Below are 22,039 nucleotides of genomic sequence, written 5' to 3' on the forward strand. Positions count from 1 at the left end.
AAAAAATCCACTTCGATCCAATGTTGTAAATTACAAGGACTCTGTTGCTTCGCTCTGTTATGTTTCTCCCTGCGAAGCTCCGTTCACTCTTTGAAAAACTCGATTCCAGTCACCTCAGCACCAAACTGTCACGACTGTAGGCTACAGGGAGGTCCTCAAAAAATCCACTCCGATCTAGATGGTTCACTAATGAATCAGCTAGAATGGAGTTGCTAAAATATCCACTCCGATCCAATGTTGTAAATTATGAGGACTCTGTTGATGCGCTTTGTTAAGTTTTTCCCCGTGAGGCTCCGCCCACTCTTTCAATGTCGGTGCTGCGGCCAGGACCGGTGGAAATACAGTAAAAGTAAAATTCAGGCAAAAATTAACAATCCGTGCTGTGTAATTATTTATATTAAAAAAAGCGATAATAAAATGTAAGTTTGATTAATCATGAAAAAAAAATTTGCCCTTTGGAAATACATAATAAATATAACAGTTTGAGCAAGTATCTAAAAAATAAGAACATTAAATTGTTACAGTCCAATTCCACTACATTGCAGTCTATGAGGCTCCTGGAATCAGCTCCATTCTGAACCCTGGCGTTGATTTTTTGAAGAACATCACTGTAGAAACTGAACTGTGTAGAATGGAGAAGCTGCAGAGAGATCATCAAAAAATCCCCTCCGATCTCGTCACCAACCCAGGGAACCGGCTAGAGTGGAGTGGCTGGAATGAGGACCACAAAATAGCCACTCCGATCTAGACGCACCCAAGGGCTGATGCACACTGCTCCGTCCTCCAGTTTGTCCGTTGTTTTCTGGTTGATGGACTCTGAGAGAAAACAATGAGCACGTGAACCAGGCGCCAGTGGGCGGAGCCTCACACAGGTCCCCGGGGTCTCTGACGCCCTGTCCTACCAGTGACAGTCTGCAGCCGCTAGGTGGCAGCGCGCCTTCTCCTGACGTCTGGGCTGCGGGCTGTGCTGGTGACACTCGCTCAGTGCTTCCGGGTGGCGAGTAATCGCTTCCCCAGCACGGACCTGGGAAGTCCGCCTCCTCCCGGAGACTGTAAGTTTTCTGCCCGTACAATCCGTGTGTGAGGGCGACTAGTGGGATACGGAGGGCGGTCTGGGAGGACGCCGGTGCTGTGCTGCATAGTGCTGGCCGCCTCTCACACCCGAGCGCTATTCCCAGTCACCGCGCTGTACGTGCCCGTGATCAGAGGAGCTGTCTGCCGCCCGCCCACATCACTGCTGCACACTCCTGCCGCTAAACTAGTTACCATAGAGCCGCAGGGCTGTGTCAGGGGCCCTCCCGCACTGGTCTCCTCCCTGACATGTCTCCTGCAAATGTCACCCCGGGGTCAGTGATGGCTGCAGCTTCTCCTCACCTCTGTGGCCCATGTGGATAAGGGTCAGGTGTCACCCCGGGGTCAGTGACGGCTACAGCTTCTCACTTCTGTGGCCCATGTGGATAAGGGTCAGGTGTCACCCCGGGGTCAGTGATGGCTACAGCTTCTCACCTCTGTGGCCTATGTGGATAAGGGTCAGGTGTCACCCCGGGGTCAGTGATGGCTACAGCTTCTCACCTCTGTGGCCTATGTGGATAAGGGTCAGGTGTCACCCCAGGGTCAGTGATGGCTACTGCTTCTCACCTCTGCGGCCCATGTGGATAAGGGTCAGGTGTCACCCCGGGGTCAGTGATGGCTGCAGCTTCTCATGTGGATAAGGGTCAGGTGTCACCCTGGGGTCAGTGTCCTTTCATGCCCCAGATTGTCGTGTAGGATTGGATTTGCCTTCTGCACATGGGAGGTTTCCACAGCGCAGTGCACCACAAGTCTTTGTCCCCATATGCCCCAATTATCGTGTACTGTGCACCCTATTGTGGCGCCAACTCTTCTTCTGATGTTAACCAACTTTTTTTAAATATAGTTTATTCTTCAATACCTCGCTCGCAGTTTATACATTTTGCATACAGTCAGAAATGGTCTCATATTTGTATTTATCCTTTTCTGGAACTTTTTTAGCCCAGGATGAATCAGACAAAAACATCTGGAAACCGTAAATGACCTCCACAATGGTGAACCTAAAAAAAAAGCAGGCAAACATATAGAAACCATCTACAAAAGAAGTGCAAATGAGAAACGGATAAAAAATACCAAAACCCGGCCAAATACAGGTGCACATTCAGTAATTCAGGCCCTCTGTGCCAGATAGGGGCATTTTTTTATTTTTCTTTTCACTCAACAAAAGGCATAGCCTGAAGTAACACGTGGTGTACAGTTCAGCGCTGGCGATAGGCGAGCGTGCTAGGATAAGGTGTTATCCCAGGGCGCTAACAGAGCATCTTCGGCGTGGTTGAATACTATAGTCCCCATGGCTGTTCAACAGCCACAACACATGCATCTGTGGGGAGTAGAGTATTCAACCACGTTCAACCACCTTGGCGTTTTAATGGATATAATCTAATCTTTATATGTCATTTCTTAATACATGCGTTGTCTGGTGACCATGCAGATTAAACACTGTAACACAAACGTCTGTTAAGAAGGCGAGTGTTGTACAATCGCATTTGCAGATGCTGCACAACAAATGAGGTCACATGACTCATTGGATCAACAGACTGTCGGCATTTAAAGAAAATCTGCTTAACCCCTTCACCCCCAAGGGTGGTTTGCACGTTAATGACCAGGCCAATTTTTACAATTCTGACCACTGTCCCTTTATGAGGTTATAACTCTGGAACGCTTCAACGGATCTTGGCGATTCTGACATTTTCTCGTGACATATTGTACTTCATGATAGTGGTAAAATTTCTTCGATATAACTTGCGTTTATTTGTGAAAAAAAACGAATATTTGGCGAAAATTTTGAAAATTTCGCAATTTTCCAACTTTGAATTTTTATGCCCTTAAATCACAGACATGTCACGCAAAATACTTAATAAGTAACATTTCCCACATGTCTACTTTACATCAGCACAATTTTGGAACCAAAATTTTTTTTTGTGACGGAGTTATAAGGGTTAAAAGTTGACCAGCAATTTCTCATTTTTACAACACCATTTTTTTTTAGGGACCACATCTCATTTGAAGTCATTTTGAGGGGTCTATATGATAGAAAATACCCAAATGTGACACCATTCTAAAAACTGCACCCCTCAAGGTACTCAAAACCACTTTCAAGAAGTTTATTAACCCTTCAGGTGTTTCACAGGAATTTTTGGAATGTTTAAATAAAAATAAACATTTAACTTTTTTTCATACAAAATTTATTTCAGCTCCAATTTGTTTTATTTTACCAAGGGTAACAGGAGAAAATAGACCCCAAAATTTGTTGTACAATTTGTCCTGAGTACACTGATACCCCATATGTGGGGGTAAACCACTGTTTGGGCGCATGGCAGAGCTCGGAAGGAAAGGAGCGCCATTTGACTTTTCAATGCAAAATTGACTGAAATTGAGATGGGACGCCATGTTGCGTTTGGAGAGCCCCTGATGTGCCTAAACATTGAAACCCCCCACAAGTGACACCATTTTGGAAAGTAGACCCCCTAGGGATCTTATCTAGATGTGTGGTGAGCACTTTGACCCAACAAGTGCTTCACAGAAGTTTATAATGCAGAGCCGTAAAAATAAAAAATCATATTTTTTCACAAAAATGATCTTTTCGCCCCCAATTTTTTATTTTCCCAAGGGTAAGAGAAGAAATTGGACCCCAAAAATTGTTGTGCAATTTGTCCTGAGTACGACGATACCCCATATGTGGGGGTAAACCACTGTTTGGGCGCATAGCAGAGCTCGGAAGGGAAGGAGCGCTATTTTACTTTTCAATGCAAAATTGACTGGAATTAAGATGGGATGCCATGTTGCGTTTGGAGAGCCCCTGATGTGCCTAAACATTAAAAACCCCCACAGGTGACACCATTTTGGAAAGTACACCCCCTAAGGAACTTCTCTAGATGTGTTTTGATAGCTTTCAACCCCCAAGTGTTTCACTACAGTTTATAACGCAGAGCCGTGAAAATAAAAATTCTTTTTTTTTTCACAAAAATGATTTTTAGCCCCCAGTTTTGTATTTTTACAAGGGTATCAGGATAAATTGGACCCCAAACGTTGTTGTCCAATTTGTCCTGAGTACGCTGATACCCCATATGTGGGGGGGAACCACTGTTTGGGCGCATGACAGAGCTCGGAAGGGAAGGAGCGCCATTTGGAATGCAGACTTAAATGGATTGGTCTGTAGGCGTCACGTTGCATTTGCAGAGCCCCTGATGTACCCAAACAGTACAAACCCCCCACAAGTGACCCCATATCGGAAACTAGACCCCCCAAGGAACTTATCTAGATGTGTTGTGAGAACTTTGAACCCCCAAGTGTTTCACTACAGTTTATAACGCAGAGCCGTGAAAATAAAAAAATCTTTTTTTTCCCACAAAACTTATTTTTTGGCCCCCAGTTTTGTATTTTCCCAAGGGTAGCAGGATAAATTGGACCCCAAAAGATGATGTCCAATTTGTCCTGAGTACGCTGATACCCCATATGTTGGGGTAAACCCCTGTTTGGGCACACGGGAGAGCTCTGAAGGGAAGGAGCACTGTTTTCCTTTTTCAACGCAGAATTGGCTGGAATTCAGATCGGATGCCATGTCCCGTTTGGAGAGCCCCTGATGTGCCTAAACAGTGGAAACCCCCCAATTATAACTGAAACCCTAATCCAAACACACCCCTTACCCTAATCCCAACAGTAACCCTAACCACTCCTCTAACCCAGACACACCCAACCCTATTCCCAACCGTAAATGTAATCCAAACCCTAACCCTATCTTTAGCCCCAACCCTAACTGTAGCCCCAACCCTAGCCCCAACCCTAGCCCCAACCCTAGCCCCAACCCTAGCCCCAACCCTAGCCCCAACCCTAGCCCCAACCCTAGCCCCAACCCTAGCCCCAACCCTAGCCCCAACCCTAGCCCCAACCCTAGCCCTAACCCTAGCCCTAACCCTAGCAATAACCCTAGCCCTATCACTAGCCCTAGCCCCAACCCTAGCCCCAACCCTAGCCCCAACCCTAGCCCCAACCCTAGCCCCAACCCTAGCCCCAACCCTAGCCCCAACCCTAGCCCCAACCCTAGCCCCAACCCTAGCCCCAACCCTAGCCCCAACCCTAGCCCCAACCCTAGCCCCAACCCTAGCCCCAACCCTAGCCCCAACCCTAGCCCCAACCCTAGCCCCAACCCTAGCCCCAACCCTAGCCCCAACCCTAGCCCCAACCCTAGCCCCAGCCCTAGCCCCAACCCTAACCCCAGCCCTAACCCTAGCCCTAACCCTAGCCCCAACCCTAGCCCTAACCCTTGCCCTAGCCCTAATGGGAAAATGGAAATAAATACATTTTTTAATTTTTTTATTTTTCCCTAACTAAGTGGGTGATGAAGGGGGGTTTGATTTACTTTTATAGCGGGTTATTTAGCGGATTTTTATGATTGGCAGCTGTCACACACTGAAAGACGCTTTTCATTGCAAAAAATATTTTTTGCGTTACCACATTTTGAGAGCTGTAATTCTTCTATATTTGAGTCCACAGAGTCATGTGAGATCTTGTTTATTGCGAGACGAGTTGACGTTTTTATTGGTAACATTTTCGGACACGTGACATTTTTTTGATCGCTTTTTATTCCGATTTTTGTGAGGCAGAGTGATCAAAAACCAGCTATTCATGAATTTCTTTTGGGGGAGGCGTTTATACCGTTCCGCGTTTGGTAAAATTGATAAAGCAGTTTTATTCGTCGGGTCAGTACGATTACAGCGATATCTCATTTATATCATTTTTTTTATGTTTTGGCGCTTTTATACGATAAAAACTATTTTATAGAAAAAATAATTATTTTGGTATCGCTTTATTCTCAGGACTATAACTTTTTTATTTTTTTGCTGATGCTGTATGGCGGCTCGTTTTTTGCGGGACAAGATGACGTTTTCAGCGGTACCATGGTTATTTATATCAGTCTTTTTGATCGCGTGTTATTCCACTTTTTGTTCGGCGGTATGATAATAAAGCGTTGTTTTTTGCCTCGTTTTTTTTTTTTTTTTTTTCTTACGGTGTTTACTGAAGGGGTTAACTAGTGGGGCAGTTTTATAGGTTGGGTCGTTACGGACGCGGCGATACTAAATATGTGTACTTTTATTGTTTTTTTTATTTTATTTAGCTAAAGAAATGTATTTATGGGAATAATATATATTTTTTTTTCTTTATTTAGGATATTTTTTTTATTTTTTTTTTACACACATGTGGGGAATTTTTTTTATACTTTTTTACTTTGTCCCAGGGGGGGACATCACAGATCATTGATCTGGCAGTGTGCACAGCACTCTGCCAGATCTGCGATCTGCTGTGCAGGGCTGCAGGCTTACCAAGTGTCTGCTCTGAGCAGACACTCGGTAAGCCACCTCCCTCCCTGCAGGACCCGGATGCCGCGGCCATCTTGGATCCGGGACCTGCGGCGAGGAGGGAGGTAGGAGACCCTCGGAGCAACGCGATCACATCGCGTTGCTCCGGGGGTTTCAGGGAAGCCCGCAGGGAGCCCCCTCCCTGCGCGATGCTTCCCTATACTGCTGGCACACCGCGATCATGTTCGGTGTGCCGGGGGTTAATGTGCCGGGGGCGGTCCGTGACCGCTCCTGGCACATAGTGCCGGATGTCAGCTGCGATATGCAGCTGACACCCGGCCGCGATCGGCCGCGCTCCCCCCGTGAGCGCGGCCGATCGCGTATGATGTACTATCCCGTCGGTGGTCATACGGGCCCACCCTACCTCGACGGGATAGTACGTCAGATGTCAGAAAGGGGTTTATGTTAAAATAGCCCCTCACACCGGCACTGTGCAATAGGCTCCTATGTTCTTGCATAGCATCTGATGTGCAGCAGTCGCCACTGGTCGCTGTGCGGTGCAGCCCCAGCATCATGACATCCAGTGAGTGTTTGTGATGCTTACAGCTGATCTGTGTGGTTTCCATGCGTCAGACACTCATCAATCTGACATTGATTGACTATCCAGGGGCAAGGTCATAAATATCATTCGCCTAGGGAACGCCCTTTAATTAACATCTCTCTTGATATTTATTTGATATACCGTAATTGAGCAGTCATTGTAATTGACACACCACTTAAAGGGGTTTTCCAGTTTTGGGCTACAAGTCTGCCATCACTGTATGTGACTACAGGCTTGTGAATGTTCACATCGTGAGCACTGTGTGCTGTGAGGTTCCTCCCGTACCGGGAGTGGCAGGTGCGTGACTGCTAGTATGTGATTTGCATACATGTGGTCACATGCCGACTAGACAGGAAAGACTAGAAGCAATGGGATGAAACTGAATGGGAGGAGACATAGATTAGATATTAGAAAAAACTTTTTGACAGGGTGATCAATGAGTGGAACAGGCTGCCACGAGAGGTGGTGAGTTCTTCCACGGAAGTCTTCAAACAGAGGTTGGACAGACACGTGTCTGGGATGATTTAGTGGATCCTGCTTTGAGTAGGTGGTTGGACCAGATGACCCAGGAGGTCCCTTCCAACTCTAACATTCTATGACTGTGCCCAGCCTCTACCGATCAAGTGTATTGAGTGAGGCTGGACACGTCTACAACCCCTGGCAAAAATTATGGAGTCACCGTCCTTGGAGGATGTTCACTCAGTTGTTTAATTTTGAAGAAAAAAAAGCAGACCACAGACATGGCACAAAACTAAAGTCATTTCAAATGGCAACTTTCTGGCTTTAAGAAACACTAAAAGAAATCAAGAATAAATAATGTGGTAGTCAGTAATGGTTACTTTTTTAACCAAGCATAGGAGAAAAATTATCTAGTCACTCAATTCTGAGGAAAAAATTATGGAATCACCCTGTAAATTTTCATACCCAAATATAACACCTGCATCAAATTAGATCTGCTCGTTAGTCTGCATCTAAAAAGGAGTGATCACACCTTGGAAAGCTGTTGCACCAAGTGGACTGACATGAATCATGGCTCCAACAGGAGAAATGTCAATTGAAATAAAGGAGAGGATTATTAAACTCTTAAAAGAGGGTAAATCATCACGCATTGTTGAAAAAGATGCTGGTTGTTCACAATCAGCTGTGTCTAAAACCTGGACCAAATACAAACAACATGGGAAGGTTGTTAAAGGCAAACATACTGGTAGACCAAGGAAGACATCAAAGTGTCAAGACTGGAAACTTAAAGCAATATGTGTCCAAAACAGGAAATGCACAACAAAACAAATGAGGAACGAATGGGTGGAAACTGGAGTCAACGTTTGTGACCGAACTGTAAGAAACCGCCTAAAGGAAATGGGATTTACGTACAGAAAAGCTAAACGAAAGCCATCATTAACACCTAAACAGAAAAAAAACAAGGTACAATGGGCTAAGGAAAAGCAATCATGGAATGTGGATGACTGGATGAAAGTCATATTCAGTGATGAATCGGGAATCTGCATTGGACAAGGTGATGATGCTGGAACTTTTGTTTGGTGCCATTCCAATGAGATTTATAAAGATGACTGCCTAAAGAGAACATGAAAATTTCCACAGTCATTGATATGGGGCTGCATGTCAGGTAAAGGCACTGGGGAGATGGCTGTCATTACATCTTCAATAAATGCAAAAGTTTATGTTGATATTTTGGACACTTTTCTTATACGATCAATTGAAAGGATGTTTGGGGATGATGAAATCATTTTTCAAGATGATAATGCATCCTGCCATTGAGCAAAAACTGTGAATACATTCCTTGAAAAAAGACACATAAGGTCAATGTCATGGCCTGCAAATAGTCCGGATCTCAATCCAATTGAAAATCTTTGGTGGAAGTTGAAGAAAATGGTCCATGACAAGGCTCCAACCTGCAAAGCTGATCTGGGAACAGCAATCAGAGAAAGTTGGAGCCAGATTGATGAAGAGTACTGTTTGACACTCATTAAGTCCATGCCTCAGAGACTGCAAGCTGTTATAAAAGCCAGAGGCGGTGCAACAAAATACTAGTGATGTTTTGGAGTGTTTCTTTGTTTGTTTTTTCATGATTCCATAATTTTTTTCCACAGAATTGAGTGATTCCATAATTTTTTTCCCCTATGCTTGGTTGTTGAGAATGTCACACTAGGGTGAGACCCGTCTTAATTGTCTGCGGCCAAATTATATGTGAGTCATGCACGAAGAAATACACCAGACAGCGAGTTCGTGCCTGAAATGAATTCTGTTTATTACCAGAAATACAGGGGGTTTTTATTGAGAAAAAGCAAGGTGCTTGCCCCAATGCATTACCTCATGGCAATATTACCCACTCACAGATATAGGAACAATATAGAAGCATTAACTCCCGGACACAATAAAGTTTTTCCTTTGTTCTTCATTGTCTGAGGCTGGTTATGTCCACATTCACCACAGGTCAAGATATTGGCAAGCATAAAGAACAATTGTCACGGCCGCCGCTCCCTCTGACGTCCCTCCTGCCGTGCCCGCCGCCTCTTCCTCCGCTCATACTTACCAGCTGTGGCACACTCCTGCAGGCGCGCGTCCTCTTCATGACTCACCGCTGCTTCCTGGGTCTCGTCGGGTGTGCGTGCGCACCCCTCACCTCTGCGCACGCGCACTTCCCTTTTCTGATTTACTGGCGCTCCGTTCCTCCTTTCTGTGTTCCTGGGAGATCCTGACCCGGAAGTCCTTCAGCACGTCTTGTATTTAAGGTGATTACTTCCTCTTCTCCCTGCCTGTCTGTCATTTGTGTCCAGGAAAAACTTTAACCTGATTTGAATGGTCCGCCACCTTTATACTTCCAAAAAAAGCACCTGGTGATGTTTTTGTATATATAAATAAAGAAACTACACATTTTCCAGAACTTTCAACTATTTGAGTGCGGCTGATTCTCTTTGATATTTGTCTGTCATTTGTGTTACTTTTTGACCCAGGTCCTCTTTTGCCTCCGCGCTGTCCTGTGTCTCGTTTCAGCCCAGCCAGCCCGGCTTCTCCACTGTAGTTAGGCTTCCTTGTCTCTCTTTCCCGTCCAGTTAGTCCTGTGTCTTCTCCGATCCCTGTCTGCCTAGTGCCTCGGTCCTTCCTAGTCTCCTCTGCATCTCCGCTATTCCCAGCTTTCCTCGAGTCTTGCCTGTACCCAGTCCTTATCAATCTGTGCTGTGTCGTTTTTCGCACAGTCCGTCCTACGCTCTGCTACTCTATTTTGTATCTCCTACTTCCCGTCCCCGGGTCCCAGCTTCTGTGGCAATAGTCTCCCTTGGGCCTGCCTCTAACGCTCCCTGTATAGGGGGTGGTCCATCTGGCTAGCTCGCCCTTGCGAGGTTCGTTGTCACAGATCTGCGGGTTCATTCTTGGAGATCAAAAACCTCACAACAATACACCAAAAGTTTCTGAGCCATAGTATGTTGGCAGACATAGTTCTAGGATCCACATCAGCGTTTTACTTCAATCAATATATATATATATATATATATATATATATATATATTCTGTCTCTATTGCGAGCTTATCCTCATAAGTCAAATCTAATAGGAATTTGGCTACTGGTACTGGGTCACAAACAGCTTGTGTGTCCGCAATGGGCCTGGAATCAATATTCCTTAACCAAAATTCACCCATTCTGTTACCTTCTCCCAATCTCCCAAGTTTGGTACTTGAGCCGAGTACATATAGCCCTTGATCATTCTCTGAGGGGTTATCAATGGTGAGGTACAAAACTATGCATCCCTCCTTGGGGCAGTGGGTGGCAGGGATGGGGAGCATTGATCCTGGAAAACCCCTCCGGCCTTTGAACAGGGCTTTGGTCAGGGTCATACGAGCTAATAGGCTGGCTCCCCATCTGTCCCTTCGATGCAGGGCCTGAACCGGTTGATATCCCCAGTCACTTTCACCAGTGTGCCACCCAACAAGTGACTAATCCTCACAGTTCGAACCTTCCCCCCATATCAGCAGTGGTGACACAAATGAATTGTGTACCTAGCCAGATGTCAAACTGTGCCATAGGGCCTGGGCATTCTACTATGAGGCAATAATCAAATTGATATGTTACCCTTGGGGTGGAGACATTATACCAGAAAGTTACTAGACCCTCATGAATGATTGCCCCCTGAGTACTAGCCACCCCTGGGGCTATGTAAAGGATAAGTATTAGATGGACGAAGAAGGACAGCCGCCACTGGTCTCTGGATCCGGCACCTTCTTGCAGTGGGAAGCGTGGATCTATGTGGGCTTTCCTTCAAGCTTGACTGCTGTGGCAGTGGTCAACAGGACTTGGTACGGGCCGTCGTATCTGGACTCGAGGGTACATCTGTTGAACCTCTTGGTGAGGACCCAATCACCGGGCAGGATCTGGTGAGCTCCCTCCAGGTCCTCAGGATCTGGGATGAGAAAACTCGAGAATGTATTTTAGTTAGGTGTTTGGTCAATTCAATCACATACTTAGTCAAAGTGTCATACTGCATAGACAACTGCCGTGGGAAGTACAGTCCTAGCCTGGGAGCACTTCCAAACAGGATCTCATATTGGCTAAGTTTGGCTGGACCAACTGGTGTGTGTTTGACACTAAATAGTGCGAGGGGAAGACTCTCATGCCATGGCTTCCCTGTCTCTTGTGCTTCTTTGAGCATTTTACTCTTTAGTGTCCCACTTAACCTCTCAATCTTACCGCTGCTCTGCGGGTGATACAGAGTGTGCAGTGCCAGCTCTGTCCCCAAAGCTTCCCATATCTCCTTTTGTGAGATTGGCTGTGAATGCTGGCCCTTTGTCACTTTCTGTGGTCCCTGGGAGCCCATACCTGCACACTATCTCAGAGAGGTGTTTCTTAGCCGTGGTTTTTGCTGACTGATTTCTCACCGGGAATGCCTCTGGCCACCCTGAGAATATGTCTATCACCACCAGAACATATTCAACCCCCCCCCCCCCCGAGTACGGCATCTGTACGTTGTCTATCTGTATGCGCTGAAACGGGTATAGAGGTCTGGGTGTGCATTTCTGGGGTACCTTCTCTGTTTTTCCCGGATTGCAGCGGGCACAGACAAGACATCCCTTCGTGAAATTTGTGGCTACCGTTGAGAAGCCTGGTGCATGGTAATACTGGCGGACAAGATTGTGCATTTTGATCTTGGACTGATGGATTGTGCCGTGGGCCCATCTGGCCACCATAGGGTAGAGGACCCTTTGGAGGCAAGGTCTTCCTTTGTTCATCATTAGGTGTCTTGCACCCTGTGTGGCTCCATCTTGGGTCCATTGGTCCTTCTCCTCCTTGGGTACCTGCTTCTGGTGTGTGGAGAGCAAACTCTCCCAGGATTGTTCCTTTTCCTCTGTGTTCAGATCCATGAGCAAGTACAGATGAGATGTTTTTGTGTCAAGTGGTAGCATTGCTGCTTCTTTTGCTGTTACATCGGTCAATCGGTTGCCTACTGCTTCCTTTGAAGTTCCTCCAGTGTGTGCCTTTACCTTCACCACTGCAACTTTCTCCGGCATCAGTAAGGACTCCATCAGCTCTTGTATGGCCTTGTGGTGTCTGACTGGCGTTCCGTTTGATGTGAAGAAGTCTCTTGCCTTCCAGATTGGTCCATAGTCATGACATACGCCATAAGCGTAGCATGAGTCAGAGTATATTGTAGCTTTGCGTTGGGCAGACATTTTGCATGCTTCTATCAAGGCCTGCAGTTCCGCCTCCTGTGCAGATACAGATGGAGGCAGTGGCTTTGCCAGCAGCACAGTGTCTAGTGTAACTACTGCTATGCCAGTGTGAAAACGGCCTTCTTGGTCTGCATTCTGCGATCCATCCACAAAGAGCGATAGGTCAGGATCTTTCAAAGGTACATCTGTGACTGAGTCAAATCCAGAGGTTTCCTGTCTCATAAGAGCGGGACAATCATGTTGAACCATCTCAGTCGACTACCTCTTCCACTTGTGTGTGTGAGAGAGGGTTGCATCTGTGTGTCCCCTTGGCAGAGGTAGGAGAGTAGCTGGGTTAAGGACGGCACACCTGGAGATGGTGACGTTGTCGGGAAGCAGAAGAGAGCATTGTAGACGTTGATGGCGAGCAGCAGACAGGTGTTTTGGCTGTGTCTGGGCCAGAGTAGCAGTAATGTCGTGGGGAGCCAGTATCTTCAGCTGATGGCCCAGAATGATGTCAGAAGTCTTATCTAGCAACAGGTGGGTTGCGAACACAGCTCTCATGCAGGTTGGGGCTCCACGGACCACAGGGACAAGTCTGGCAGAGTAGTACCCAAGTGGGCGTGCCTTCCTCCATGAAGCTGTGTCAGGACTCCAGTCGCATGGCCTTGTTTTTCCATGACAAACAGGCAGAAACGCTTGGTGTAGTCTGGTAGTCCTAAGGCAGGAGAGGATGTAACTGCAGCTTTTAGCGCGTAGAACCCATCAATGGCTTCCTTGGTTAGACTGAAGGGAATGTTCTTGAGGCAGTCATACAGGGGTTGCATGTGTAGAGAGGCATCAAGGATCCAGGAGCGGCAATAGGATACAAGTCCAAGGAAGGACTGTAGCTGTGTAGGCTTGGTTGGCAGAGGGATATTCTGCACAGCCGCTTTCCTGTCTTCAGTCAGATGTTTGTTTGATGGGAGATGCAATGTCCTAGGAACACAACTCTTTCTTTGCAGAATTGTAGCTTGTCTCTTGATGCTTTACAGCCTTTGTGTGCCAGAAACTGGAGTAATGAGATGGGCTCCGTCTGTGCTTCTAACAGGGTGTCAGCAGTGCCAGGGCTGTGGAGTTGGAGTCGTGGAGTCTGAGTTAGTTTTTGTTGGAGTCGGTAGAAATGTACCGACTCCGACTCCAGCTTTAAAAAAAATGTATTAATATTTCATAATTGAACTTTCATATGAACTTTATAAATGTTACTCAAATATATATGTTCTATCAAACTATGAACAACAGTGATAAGCAGTTCTGCTGGAGATAGAGACATTTCTTACTTCTTGTGTGTCACTGTTCTCCACTGCCCTTATCTAATCTTATACTTGGTTAACCTCATGCTGCCCCAACCCCCTACTTACAATGTATGAAACTGAAAGTGAAAATGTGTTGCAAATTCTTAGTAGTAAAGCTCCTCCTCTAGACTAGATGTTTACTAGGTGTGCGTCTTCCAAGCATCTCACAGCTGCTACTCAGAAGAGTTAGACTGTAAGAAGTATTATCCTTTCAACAAACTTTGCATCAGTTAACTGTGAGTACATGAGGAATAACAGTATTACTGACCACTATATCAGTTGTACGACCTGGCAATAATTTTGTACAATTGTTTTTATGAAAAACAATTGTCATTTGGATTGTGAATGTAGAATTAAAAACCTGAGAATGTCAAAGAAGCGTCACATTAAATCAGCTGTATTTGAACATTTCACCATCACTCAAGATAGAAAACATTATGTCTGTCAGTGTATGACAAATGATCCAGACGAAAACAAATGCTGTGAAGCCAAGATCAGTGCATATTCAGGCAAAGATAAAAATGCTCCTACCTGAGCTTCTAATCTAAAGAGACATTTACAGCTCTTTCATCCAGAAGTACTGAAAGCAGTGGATGAGAAAGACTACATCCAAACCAATGAACCAGTGCCCAGCTCTTCCAGCCAAACAAAGGAGCAGAGAACTTTGCAGCCATCAGTTGCAAGATATTTTGTCAGTGACAAAGTTACTGTGACAATGACAGTAGATACATTTAAAATACAGATCATAGAGCTTGTTGTAAAGGATAGTGTGCCTATTTCATTATTTTCACAACCAGCTTTTATGTGTCTGAATGGGGAAATGGCCCGCAAGCTTGGTGTTTCTCTGGAGAGAGAGAGTATTAGAAAATTAGTAATCGAAGAAGCTTTTAAACAAAAGGAAGAACTTAAAAAAACTCTCAAGGGACGCTTTCTGTTTCTTAAAATGGATGCCTGCACACGTCACAGAGTGAACTATTTTGCCATCAATGTCCGATTTGTTTGTGACAAAAATGAAATAGTTACCAAGACATTGGCAGTAAAAGACACCAAAGCTCATCACACCAGTGAGTTTCTCCAGGTCTTGGTGGAAAAGGTTCTGCAAGACTATGAACTTAAAAAAGAGCAAGTTCTTTCTGTCGTAACTGACAATGCTTCAAATATGATAAGTACTATTAAGCTAATGAATGAGAGTAATGATGGTGACCAGCAGCTAGAAGAACATTCTGGGTCCACAGACACAGAAATGTTTGAAATAGAGGAACACCGTATTGTAACTGAGGAGCAAACTGAAGTTGCTTCAGATGAACAGCAACATGATAGTTTAGATGATCTTGTTGAAACTGTGTCAATACGTTCTTTCATTCATCACATGCGCTGTGTTGTGCATACGCTACAGCTGGCTATAAGAGACAGTCTGCAAGAAGGACATGCTGCTGCACTGATTGGCAAGGTGAGAAAATTGGCTACTGTTGCCAGAACCCCTAAAGTTGACTCAATTTTGAAGAGACGTGCTGGAAAAGGGGCAATTATTGATCAGGCCCACGATGGGGCAGTACTTACTTAATGATTCAGTGCTTGGTTGAACTGAAAACCTTTCTTGTAGACATGGCTAATCCTCAACTGATGCTAAATGAAAGTCAGTGGAATCAGGTGACTGAGCTGGAAAAATTGCTAGAGCACCCATTTACAGTGACTAAAAAATTACAAGCAGAGGACATAACTCCAGGTATTTTCTTAAAGGAGTGGAAGAACCTGATGTTCCGCCTGTCCCAAAGAGGAGGGTTAATTGCGAGTGGCATTGCTACATCAATGAAACGGAGAGAGGAGCTACTATTACAAAATAACATTCTTTTGGCAGCTGTTTATGTAGACCCAATGCATCGGATTCTTCTAGATGATCAACAGCTAACTATAGGAAAAGAAGCTGTGTTTGAAATAGCAGTAAGGATGAAAGGGTTGCAGAACAGTCAGGAGAAACAAGAAGAATTTGGTCGTCCTGCCACATCTTCACCCTCATCAACTGATGAAGAATTTAATTTCGAAAAATATTTGGATCACAAGGACCGTGCAAAGCGTTCCCGCATAGAAGAGTCATCCCCATCAAAGAACACAGCCAGTACATTTCAGCAGAATTTTTCATGTGCACTAAAAGAAATTGAGAAATGTGACCGTTCATCAAAAATAACAGTGCAACAAGCGATTCCTCTGTATCCTGACATTGTCAGAGATGTTGCCCGAGTGGTTACTGCTTTGCCACCAACCCAAGTTAGTGTAGAGAGGTTGTTCTCTGCGCTCAAAATAATTAGATCAGATTTGAGGGCATCCGTGAAGGAGGATCTGACAGAGGCAATACTTTTTCTGAGGACAAATTTATAGAATTCTTCTTAACTGCATAAGTGTTTATTGCATATTTACTTACAAGAGTTAGAAAAGTTTATAAAAGTTATTTGCTATATTCTAATTGTATTCTAATAAATATAGTTTTTGCTCTAAGTGGTCTGATTACTTATATGATGGTGAGAAACTGAAAAAGCACGATGTTAATATTTTACAACAGTAAATTTATTGTTACGAATTGGCCATTTTTGAAGGAGTCGGAACCTGATAAAATCCAGGAGTTGGAGTCGCAACTGTGGCTTACCGACTCCACAGCCCTGGTCAGCACAGAGGAGGTCGTCATCCACGTACTGTAGTAGGACAACAGTTGGATGTGTCATCTTCCAGGATTCCAGGACTGTGGTCATGGCCTGGGTAAACATTGAAGGGCTATTTTGGGCCCCTTGAGGCATCACAGTCCAAGTATATTGTCGGCCATCATGTGTGAACGCAAACAAGTATTGGCTGTCAGAGTGTAGTGGCACACTAAAGAAGGCATTGGCCAGGTCAAACACCGTGAACCATAGAGAGGTGGGTGGGATTGATTAAAGCAGAGTGTGTGGATTTGGCACCATGGGTGTGTCCAAAACTGTGGCTTCATTGACAGCACGCAGGTCATGTACCATGCGGAACTTGGTAGGCTGCCCCTTTGGAGTTTTCTATTCACTGGAAACAATGGGGTGTTGCAAGGTGATTTAGTGGGAATAATCGCTTCATTCTCAAGATAGATTTTAAGTTGTTCAGTAATAGCAGCAGATTGCGGAATGGACAGCGGACATTGCGGTTTCTGTTCCACTTTTACAGGCTGAACTTGGAGCCTGCCAATATCTTCTGGATTAGTGCCCACAGTGAATCTGGGACCTGTGTCATCAGCTCAGTGTCTACAGGATTTACAGGTGTGTCCTGTAATGAGAAGAGACCGTACACTTCTGCAGAGTGTTCCTGTGAGAGGGGAGTCGCAAGGGTGACAGTTCCATCTTCATGGAAGAGAATGTCGGCTTGGAGTCTTAATAGTAGATCTGTCCCCAGCAGATTGACAGGGCAGGTGGTTGAGACTACTAATTGAGCCAACATATTCTGTGTAGGCTGTAGGCCTATGTGTAGGGGCCTAGACATGGGGGTGTACCGAGTGTTACCATCCACCCCTATACAAGGCACAACTTCATCTGTGAGACAGTCTGGATCGGGTAAGTCAATATTCCTGATTACTCTTCTGGCTGCACTGGTATCCACTAAGAAATTGATGGGTTTACCCTCAACCTCTACTTGTATGGTAGGTGTTGGTTCACGCGGCTGTTGTGTGGAGTGTAAGAGTATGAATGTTTCTGGTGTATGTGGTGTATCCGGCTTGCCAATGTCCTATTGTGGGTGGGGTCCAGGTGGCCCGTGTGGCTGCTGCAGCTGCTGTCTCTGCTCTTTCTTGAGTGGAGCTGATCTGCAGTTCCTTTTTAGGTGGCCTATCTTGCCACAGTTGTAACAGATGACCCTAGGCCTTTGTGTTTTTGCTGTGTTTGAGGGGTCTTGTGTCATCAGGAGATTGGTACGAGGCCTGGTCGACTGATTTATTTCCAGTCCTTTTGCCACTGTGTGGATCACTTCTGTGTCAAGTCTCCTGTACTCAGGCCTTGTGGATTGTAGCTGTTTATGTATAGGTTCTCGAAGGCCTTGTACAAAGGCCTGTACCCAGATGTGGTGATGTGCTTTATCATTGGGGTCAAACCCCAGGTCTACAAGCATCTGATTTAGTCTGGAAAAACTTTTCCACAGACTCGCCTTTCTCCTGCATGGTATCCTGCAGAGAGGTGGCTTGGTCTGCTTAACGGTCTTTGGCCCAAGCATAAAGTTTCTCAAGGAAGTCATGTCCTGACTCCAATGATTGGAAGTAATCTGTTGTGCCATAGTCGGGTCTCAATATATGTTATTGGATTATCACTAGGCACACCCTTATGTGTTGCTTTGGAATAGACAGTACACACAGATACACAATTAAGTAATTATATATCTGACCGGTTTGTAGGCTCAGGACGTTCAATTGTGGTCAATTAATTGGTGTCCAGAGATGATAGCCGGCTGTCTCACCCAGGCTGGACGTGAAAACAGAGGTTAGGTAAGTGTTGTGAATTCCGTTCTCGAACTCCCTCCTGTGGTCATGAATGGTACTCCGGCGAGTTCTGTCCGTGGACTCCCTCTGGTGGCTGTGAGTGGAACTGCTGGTTCTGAGGTTGCTCACTCAGCTGCCCTCGTTTGCGGCTAGGCTGGCTTTTCTATTTAACTCCACTCAGATTGTTACTCTATGCCAGCTGTCAATGTATCAGTACTGGTCCAGATCTCTCTTGGATCCTTCTGATGACCTGTCTACTCCAGCAGAAGTTAAGTTCCTGCTAGTTCATTTGTTGTTCATTTTGTACTGAATATATTTCTTAGTACTTGCTAATTTCTTGTCCAGCTTGCTTATATGATATTGCCTTGCTAGCTGGAAGCTCTGGGGTGCAGAGTGGCACCCCCGCATCGTGAGTCGGTGCGGGGGTCTTTTTGCTCACTCTGCGTGGCTTTTTGTAGTTTTTGTGCTGACCGCATAAGATCCCTTTCCTATCCTCAATCTATCTAGTAAGTCTGGCCTCCTTTGCTGAAACCTGTTTCATCCCAGTGTTTGTGACTTTCCTCTTAACTCACAGTTAATATATGTGGGGGGCTGTCTTTACCTTTGGGGAAATTTCTCTGAGGCAAGCTAAGGCTTTATTTCCTATCTTTAGGGGTAGTTAGCTCTTAGGCTGTGAAGAGGCGTCCAGGGAGAGTTAGGTACGCTCCACAGCTATTTCTAGTTGTGGGTTATAGGATTAGGGTTTGCGGTCAGCAGAGTTCCCACTTCCCAGAGCTTGTCCTGACATCTAGTTTAACCATCAGGTCATTCCAGGTGCACCTAACCACCAGATCCATAACAGGTAAGATGATATATTTTCTCACCTGTTTTAGAGCTGCAGCCTCTTCCCACTGATGACGTCCGTCCTGGGGGAGACGTGCGGCTGTGGTCATCTGGCTGAGTCCTGGCCCCACATTGGGCGCCAACTGTTGAGGATGTCCCACTAGGGTGAGACCCGTCTTAATTGTCTGCGGCCAAATTATATGTGAGTCGTGCACGAAGAAATACACCAGACAGCGAGTTCGTGTCTGAAATGAATTCTGTTTATTACCGGGAATACAGGGGGGTTTTATTGAGAAAAAGCAAGGTGCTTGCCAATGCATTACCTCATGGCGATATTACCCACTCACAGATATAGGAACAATATAGAAGCATTAACTCCCGGACACAATAACGTTTTTCCTTTGTTCTCCATCGTCTGAGGCTGGTTATGTCAACATTCACCACAGGTCAAGATATTGGCAAGCATAAAGAACAATACACCAAAAGTTAGTGAGCCATAATATGTTGGCAGACATAGTTCTAAGATCCACATCAGCGTTCTATATATATATATATACACATATATACACACACACACACACACACACACACACACACACACACACACACACACACACACACACACACACACACACACACTAAGAAGCGTCCATTTTGTATGTGAGTGTTCATGATTCAGGTATAGCATCTGTGCATTTATGTATAAATGTATTTTGTATATCTTCATAACTAAGTATGATTCTATATCCTTATATGAATGAACATCCTCCAAGGCTGGTGATTCCATAATTTTTGCCAGTAGTAGTTGTAGTCAGAATGTGGCCTGGAGTATGGAGATCACTTACTTGCGCTCATGACCGCCCACACAGTATGCAGTGCTCACGATGTGAGGATTTACAAGTCTGTAGTCACATAGAGTGGCTGCAGAATTATAGCCAGAGGCCAGACAACCCCTCTAAATCTGTTATTTTGTGACCCTATTAAAGGAACATTTGGTTTTAGTTGTCTTTTTTTTAATTACGTTTGTGTTATTGTGTTTCTCCTACTGTAGATTAACCATCCTTTCCAGAGGACATGACATGTCACTGCCCTAAAGTGACAGATGGTGCACACGACATGGAAGCGGACAGTGACTTCTCTGAGGAATCCAGTCGATTGGCATCATTTGCAAATTTCCCAAGTACCTGTCCTATCTCAGCAGCCGCCCTGGCCCGTGCCGGCTTCTATTATACTGGGGTGGAAGACAGAGCCGAGTGCTTCAGCTGTAAAGCTATAGTAGAAGGCTGGCAGCATGGAGACACCGCCATTGGCAAGCATCGGAAAATCAGCCCAAACTGTAAATTTATCAACGCATTCAACGCGAGAAGCGAAAACATACAAACTCAAGCTCCAGTGAGTCAAAACTCAGGTCCTCACGTAGGAAATAACTATACAACCTATGACTTGGGTCAGAGCTCCAACTGTGATTTTGAGACGGATTTTTTGCTGAAGACCGGAAGGGTAGTTGATGAATCCCAGCCGAATTTCCCCCAATATCTAAGTATGTGTAGCGAAGAAGCACGACTTAAGACCTTTAAGAACTGGCCTTGCTATGTGCGCCAGACCCCTAAAGAGCTGGCCAGCGCAGGTCTCTTTTACACAGGAAAGAACGACATGGTGAAATGTTTCTGTTGTGGAGGAAAGCTGATGAACTGGGAGCCCAGTGACGTGGCATGGACGGAGCATCGAAAGCATTTCCCAGACTGCTTCTTTGTTTTGGGTCGAGATGTTGGGAATGTAACTGCTGAGCCGGGTAGTGGTACAAGAAGGGATTCTGAAGTCCCAGAAAATCCCGCCATGAGTCAAGTGAAGGCTCGGATGGAGAGTTTTGCCAGTTGGGCTTACGCTGTTAACAAGGAGGCATTGGCCAAAGCCGGGTTTTATAGTACTGGTGAGATCATTACTGCGGGTCGTTTATTGAGTAGTTTTAGTTATATTTTTTATTTATATGTAATATATGGGCTTGTGGCTTGATCTGTCCCTTGCCGTAGTGGAGATCATGACTTTGTTTCCCTGGTACAATGCCCATACATTATACATAGATCTGTTCATTGCTCTAGTGGAGATCATGTCTTGGTTTCCCTGGTACAATGCCTATACATTATACATTGATCCGTCCCTTGCCCTAGTGGAGATCATGACTTGGTTTCCCTGGTACAATGCCCATACATTATACATAGATCTGTTCATTGCTCTAGTGGAGATCATGTCTTGGTTTCCCTGGTACAATGCCTATACATTATACATTGATCCGTCCCTTGCCCTAGTGGAGATCATGACTTGGTTTCCCTGGTACAATGCCCATACATTAAACATAGATCTGTCCCTTATCCTAGTGGAGATCATGACTTGGTTTCCCTGGTACAATGTCCATAAACTATACATACAGTACAGACCAAAAGTTAGGACACACCTTCTCATTTAAAGATTTTTCTGTATTTTCATGACTATGAAAATTGTACATTCACACTGAAGGCATCAAAACTATGAATTAACACATGTGGAATTATATACTTAACAAAAAGTGTGAAACAACTGAAATTATGTCTTATATTCTAGGTTCTTCAAAGTAGCCAACTTTTGCTTTGATGACTGCTTTGCACACTCTTGGCATTCTCTTGATGAGCTTCAAGAGGTAGTCACCGGGAATGGTCTTCATACAATCTTGAAGGAGTTCCCAGAGATGCTTAGCACTTGTTGGCCCTTTTGCCTTCACTCTGCGGTCCAGCTCACCCCAAAC

General features: G+C 45.2%; 1 protein-coding gene across 3 annotated transcripts in view; it reads left to right on the forward strand.

The window, feature by feature from the left end:
* The first annotated feature begins 797 nt into the window (after positions 1-797).
* XIAP (X-linked inhibitor of apoptosis) overlaps positions 798-22,039 on the forward strand; it is a 56,438-nt gene continuing 35,196 nt past the window's right edge. The window contains exons 1-2 of one of the 3 annotated variants that reach the window (XM_077285107.1): positions 798-1,052; positions 20,312-21,190. In XM_077285107.1, coding sequence (XP_077141222.1) covers positions 20,335-21,190 — 856 coding nt within the window. In that variant the 5' untranslated portion in view covers positions 798-1,052; positions 20,312-20,334. Of the gene's footprint in view, positions 1,053-2,028; positions 2,163-20,311; positions 21,191-22,039 lie in introns of those variants that run through there. The other 2 variants (XR_013221284.1, XM_077285106.1) reach the window with 2 other exon arrangements.

This window comes from Ranitomeya variabilis, chromosome 2 (genome assembly GCF_051348905.1).
Source record: "Ranitomeya variabilis isolate aRanVar5 chromosome 2, aRanVar5.hap1, whole genome shotgun sequence".
Taxonomy (NCBI): Eukaryota; Metazoa; Chordata; class Amphibia; order Anura; family Dendrobatidae; genus Ranitomeya; species Ranitomeya variabilis.